Source organism: Rhea americana, unplaced genomic scaffold (genome assembly GCF_003343005.1).
Source record: "Rhea americana isolate MKP2758 unplaced genomic scaffold, rheAme1 scaffold_163, whole genome shotgun sequence".
NCBI classification, from domain to species: Eukaryota; Metazoa; Chordata; class Aves; order Rheiformes; family Rheidae; genus Rhea; species Rhea americana.
In genome coordinates, this window is record NW_028185739.1 from 268350 (window position 1) to 274004 (window position 5655).

The window sequence follows — 5655 nt, forward strand, 5'->3', positions numbered from 1 at the left end:
GGCCCCGGCTCCGAGCCGCGGAGCGTCCCTGGTGCCCGCGGGGCCCCGGTGCCGGGGCAGCGCCGCCCCCCCGCGCGCCGCCCGCCCCGCTGGGAGCGACGGACTTACGCTGGAAGTCGGTCAGCGACACCATCTTGCCGGTCCAGTCCGGGGCGGGGGCGAGGGCGGGCGCGCTTGCACGTGCTTCGCCGGCGCTGACCCTTGGAAAGGCCTTTAGTCCCCACGTCACCCCGCAAATCATTAACCCGCCCGGCGGCGCCCCGGGCRCAGCCGGCGCCTCCCTTACCCGCGGCTCGCTCCCTGCTCCGTCCTCTTGCTCCCGGGGAAGGACCCGACCGCGCTCGGCGCGATTCCCCGCGGGAGGCCGCGGGACTTGGGAGCCCCYGGGGCTCTCCCGGCTGCATCCGGCAGCGCCGAGCCGGGAGCGAGCCCTCGGCTCGAGGACCCGCTCYGCACGCCGTCCCTTTACCAACCAGCCGGTTTTATTCCTTAGCTTTACCCAAACTTGCAAAGTCCGCGTGCATCTTTTCCCCCTCCCCTATAAGAGCTGAATATTGAGCAGCTACATCTAAACTAAGCAATACTGGGAAAAACAACCCCCAAATAGGGAGGGAGAGAAAGTGCCATGAGCCACAGGCTGAGCTGGGGGCTAGGCAAAACCCGCTCTCGGCGGCCGAAATGCTACAGCCATCCGCACCCTGCCGCTTGGCCCCGAGAGCAAATTATTATCTGAGCTCGCCTTTATACAGAAGACACCGACACCGCACTGTTTCTTAGATACTTTTATTTCTCTAACACTAGCAAAAAAACCCAGAAAACAAACGTCCCCCTTCCCCCCCCCCCCAGTGCATAAATAGATTTCCTCCCGATGCAAATCCTTTCTCGGTTACAAGTCACTGGTATATGAAGTGTTATGAAAAATAATAACCAAAATAAAACTAAGAATTAAAATAACGGTTAAAAAAACCCGGGTCCACAATACTGCAGTCGTGGGATCCTAGTGCATTGGGCAAACGCCTGGGGCCCGGGACGCGGGAGGGGGCGGCGCCCACGGGGGTCCCGCTGGGCCCGATCCCCCCCCCCTACCCCCGCGGCCGGCGTAAAGGGGGTTTGCTCCGCGGGGAGCCGGAGCGCCCCGATTTACGTGGGCCGAGGAGTCGGCGCCGGCCGGCGCCACTGCCTTCCGCCCCTGGGAAACAAACGCATCGCTGCTGAAAACTTACAGTTCTCTTTATATTTTATTTTAAATAAATTTGCTTTTAATAAAAGCAGAAAAAATATATATTTTTTAAATAGTTTCTTTTCTTTTTTTTTTTTCCTTTTTTTTTTATAAACTGGCAAAGAATCTGCTTCCGTTACTCATTGCCAGGGCTGGTGCCAACAACCCTGCAGAGCGAGAGAAAATTAGCACAAAACAGTACCTCCCAGAAAAGAAGAGAAAAAACAAATATATATATATATATATTATAAATGTATAATTTCCATAAAACATATATTAAGGCATGTAATAGCAAAATAAAGGGCCAGCTTTATGAGCTAAGAGGGCTGCAGGAGGTTCCCGAAGCGGGGCTCGGGCTTCCTGGGACACTACGGGTATTGCTAAGATCGAGGAGCCCGGCGGGCCGGGCGCCRGGGACACGGAGCAGGGACTTTGCGGGAAGCACACGGACACGGAGCGGGGCGGTTTGGGGAATCGCGAGGCTCCCRCGCTCCGGGAGACGGGAGGCGTCCAAGGGTCTGGAGCGAAACAGCAAGGCCCCGGGGCCGAGACCTGCTGCCGGATTTCCAAAGGGRCCCGGTCCCACCCCGGCACGCGAGCCCCTAGGAAAGCCGCTATGTCCAGGCGCCCGAGGCGGCGGGAGGGAGGCACGGACGAGCCGCCGGCCGCACGGAGGAGCCGCGGGACGGTGGACGGAGGAGCCCCGGGACGCTGGCAGCCCCGCCGCGGGCTCGCCGGCGTGTCGCCGGACGCGGCAGCCGCTGCCCCCGCCGCAGCCCGTGCGAGCCCGTGTCGCAGCAGCGCTCGTCTCTCCCCCTCTCCCATCTCCACCGAGGGGGCACGGCCCGCCTGGAAGCGCTCGTCGTGCCCGGCCTGTTCCCGTCCCTCCGTCATCCCTGCGCGCACAAGGATCCCYGCTGAGCCCAGGGAGCGCTTTCGCGGCTCTGCCATGCCACCTCGCGCCCCAGCGCCAGCCCGCTGCACCGCTCCGCTATTCCCTTGCGACATGCCCAGGTCCCCGCGCAGACCTGCTGCTCCGCTCCGTGCCCGCCGCCGTGCCGGACCCCCCTGCACCGCCCCGGYGCAGATCGCCCCACTTCCCCGGCTCCTGCCCAGGCGCCTCTGCGGTCCCCTCAGTTCTCTTTCCATCCACCCCATCCCCAGCTCCTTCCTTCCTTCCTTCTGCTGGGCCGTGAGGAGACACAGGCAGACCAGGCTCCGCTGGCGACGAGCTGCCAGGATGCTGAAAGCAGTTTCAGGCAAGGACGCAGGGAGGGGAAGAGTTGCCARGGAGCAGAGATGGAGCATCCACGTCCGGTAGAAGGTGAAAGCACCATCCATGGCGGGGACAGAAGAGCCTTTGTAGACCCTTGGGAGACCAACACACCAGCACGGAGAGCCAAGGGAGTCCTACTCCCCTCTGGTGCAATGTTGTCCTGGCAGGGCAACCATCCAGCTGTGCCGGGCACTACAGATGCTGTTGCAAATCCCCCTGCCCAGATGTCCACGCTTTACCTAACTCCCTGGACACAACAGATCCTGCATGCAACAGCCTGCCCTTGCACCAGCTGGCAGCCTGGGGAGGTCTCCTGGTCCCCTCGGTACCACGCTCCTGCTAGCTCCTGGCACCCGCACATCCCCTCCCGGCACCCGCACATCCCGCCAGGGCCGGAGCAGAGCCCGGGGCCGGGAGGGGCAGGGGAGCCGGTGCGAGGCCAGGCTGGCTGGCCGCGGCGGGTGCGTCTTCCCGCTCCTCCGTCCGGGCCGGTCTTGCCATTCGTGAGAGGGAGGGGGCCTGGGAGAACCGAAAACGAYGGCCGAGGAGAGGTTCGGTGTCGTGCCGGGGGGCTAAAACGTGGCCCCGTGGAACTTGCCAGCGTTGGCGGCAGCCAGGGCTTGCGCTGGAGGGAGAGGAGAGCGCGGCTGAGCAAGGCACGGGCCTGCCGGCCCCGGCGCGGCCCCCGCCTCCCCGCCGCACTGGCTCGGAGCAAAACCTAGCAGATTCGCCCCCGTTCCTGGCGCTTGTGCAGCTCCCCGGGGAAAGGGGCTCTGCCCGACCTCGCAAGGCACCGCGTGCAAGCGGCAAGGGCCGCTCCCAGCGCCTGCCGCYGGATCGCGAGCGGATCCCTCCGCTTCCCCCACCTGGGGCTTTGCAATTTCTCCTGGCAAAAGAGATCGGAAGCGGGGTTGCGTATTTCCCCAACCGCTTGGGACCGTCCCGCCGGGCACCACGCTGATGCACGGCCCCAGCTGCCCCGGCCCAGGGGCTGGAGCCCCGCTCCGTGGGGGCTTCACCACCGAGGACACTTGCGCTTGGTCCATGGAGGAGACCGGGCTGACGTGGCTCAGGAGACTGTTAGCTGGAGCAAGCAGCGATGAACGAACGYGGGGCGGAACAGAGCCCGGGAGGAGAAACGCCCCCCGCCCGTGTCCCCCCGGCCAGCAGGCTGCGATGGAGASAGCATGGGATGAAGTACAAGAGAAAAGGTGCTTACTTCATGGCTCAGACACGCATAAAATGGCTGCTGTCGGCGACCCGGGATGTTTCAGACGAGAGGGGGTTGGTCGGTGGAGTCGGGGAAGCTGGGGAGGTGGGAGGGCTTGGGGTAGCGCATTGAGCTGGAAACAAGAAATGGAAGAAGGGCGTGAAGAACACCAGCTGCCGGCAGCGGGGACGGAGGAGAAGAGGCCACACGGCAGGCAGGGGTTAGCGGAGGAGGAGAAAACGAAGAGGGAGGGAGGAGGGGAGGGAGGAAGCAAGCGTGGTCAGAACAGACGGACACGGCAGCGTCTCGCCGCGGCATGCGCACGTGAGCCCCGCGCAAGGATCCTCATGGACAAGGCAAGGCACGGAGCTGCCTGCAGGGCGGCAGCGGACGGGATCACAGCAGGGCTTTCCTGCCCCGCGTCCAGCGGAGGGTAGATCCCAAGACAGCTCCGACCCCGGTTTACTTCCTCGGACGTGGCACTGCCTGGCGGGAAACCCCTGAAACGCCGAAGCGGAGCCCGGTGGGGGTGCCGCTGCGCAGAGGCATCGCCCGGCCGTGCCCCAACGCGCCCTGCTCTCCTGCCCCTCCAAAAAAGCCCCTTTGCTCCTGCTGCCTCTCCTGCCCGCGGGCCGGTCCCGCGCGGGCTGCTCCTCCGACCTCTCCGGTTTGCCCGGCCGCCGCTATTCCCGCTCGGCGGGTGCCCCCTGCAGCCGCGGGCCCCGCGCGTGCCCCCCACCCCCCCCGTGCCTCACCCGAGAGCATGCGGCCCCGGCGGGAGGCCTCCGCAGCCAAGGCGCAGGAGATCTCGATCCTCTTCTCCTGCTCCTGGAGCTGCGTCTCCGGGTCCGGGGGGGCGTCCACCTCGCCCTCGCTCAGCGGGATCACGTTCTGCAGGCTGCGGGAGAGCGTCGCCGTCACCGCCRCCGTGGCGCGGGGCCAGGAGGGCGCCTGCGTCACCGACCGCGGGGCTGGAGCGGGGCCGGCGAYGGTCGCAGGGATGCCCCGGTGACGGGCACGGGCCCAGCCGCCTCACCTGGATTTGGCAATGAGGGTTTTTATCCTTTCCACCTTCTTCTGCTTTTCCTTCATCTCTTCGGGACTGAGGGGGGTGTCGGGCTCCAGCTCGATGTACCGCTCGGGGATGAGGACTTTGTCCGGCGTCGAGAGCTGGGCGCGGAGGGCAAGGGCTGAGCCGAGCGCCCGCCGCTGGCGGACCCGTCCACCCCCTTGCCCAAACCCGTTCACCCCGTGTCCACGGCCCGCGAGACGTGTGCCGGCGGCCCCAGGACCGCCGAGGGCCCCCAAGCTCTGCAGACCGGCCTCACCTCCTTATGGATGTCGACRTCGTAATGCTGCGGCTCCAGCTCCATCTTGCGCAGCCGGGCGATCTCCTCCCGGGGCGTCTCGTAGACCTTGCCCGAGTCCTCGGAGCGCAGCGCGGCCTCCAGGTCGGAGATGTCCACCTCGTGGATGCTGCGGTGCCGGCGCACCTGCAGCCGAGCGCAGCCCGCTGAGCCCTCGCCCTCCTCTTCCTCCCTCTGCCCCCCTGCTCCCACCACCTGCGGGGAACGACCCAGGCTGGGTGCAGCAGCCCCGGACCCCTGGYGCCCAGCCCGCGCGGGGGACTCACCACCTTGTAGGAGGCCGGCGCCCTGGTGCCGGGGGTCTCGGGCTGCTGGCTGCCCGGGAGCTGCAGGCTCCGCCGCTTCTCCTTCATGGAGCCGCTCTGGTGCCGTTTCATGCGGTCGATCTGCTCCTCCACGCTCATTTTCGCCTTCGCCTCGGTGGCGAACACGGYGCTCTTCGGCCTCTCCTGGGGAGAGCCCGGCCAGCCCCGCGGTCAGGCCCCTCCGCGCGGAGCAGGGCGCACGGGCCCCGCGGCCCCAAACCCTCTGCCGGAGACGCCGGCGAGCGGGGCGGCACCGAGGCGCGCGGCTGGGCCACAAG

General features: G+C 66.1%; 2 protein-coding genes across 9 annotated transcripts in view; both read right to left on the reverse strand.

Annotated features, from left to right (window-relative positions):
* The window catches only part of GOLT1A (golgi transport 1A), a 1268-nt gene extending 1135 nt beyond the window's left edge, over positions 1-133 (reverse strand). The window contains exon 1 of the mRNA XM_085300304.1: positions 109-133. Within this exon, the coding sequence (XP_085156430.1) occupies positions 109-133 (25 nt within the window). The remainder of the gene's footprint in view (positions 1-108) is intronic.
* Positions 134-1448: 1315 nt separating this feature from the next.
* PLEKHA6 (pleckstrin homology domain containing A6) overlaps positions 1449-5655 on the reverse strand; it is a 23300-nt gene continuing 19093 nt past the window's right edge. For 7 of the 8 annotated variants that reach the window (XM_085300356.1, XM_085300350.1, XM_085300354.1 and 4 more), the window contains 6 exons: positions 5339-5521; positions 5034-5198; positions 4742-4875; positions 4461-4603; positions 3715-3838; positions 1449-3120 (listed from right to left, as the gene is read on the reverse strand). In XM_085300356.1, coding sequence (XP_085156482.1) covers positions 3723-3838; positions 4461-4603; positions 4742-4875; positions 5034-5198; positions 5339-5521 — 741 coding nt within the window. In that variant the 3' untranslated portion in view covers positions 1449-3120; positions 3715-3722. The remainder of the gene's footprint in view (positions 3121-3714; positions 3839-4460; positions 4604-4741; positions 4876-5033; positions 5199-5338; positions 5522-5655) is intronic. The other variant, XM_085300351.1, reaches the window with a different exon arrangement.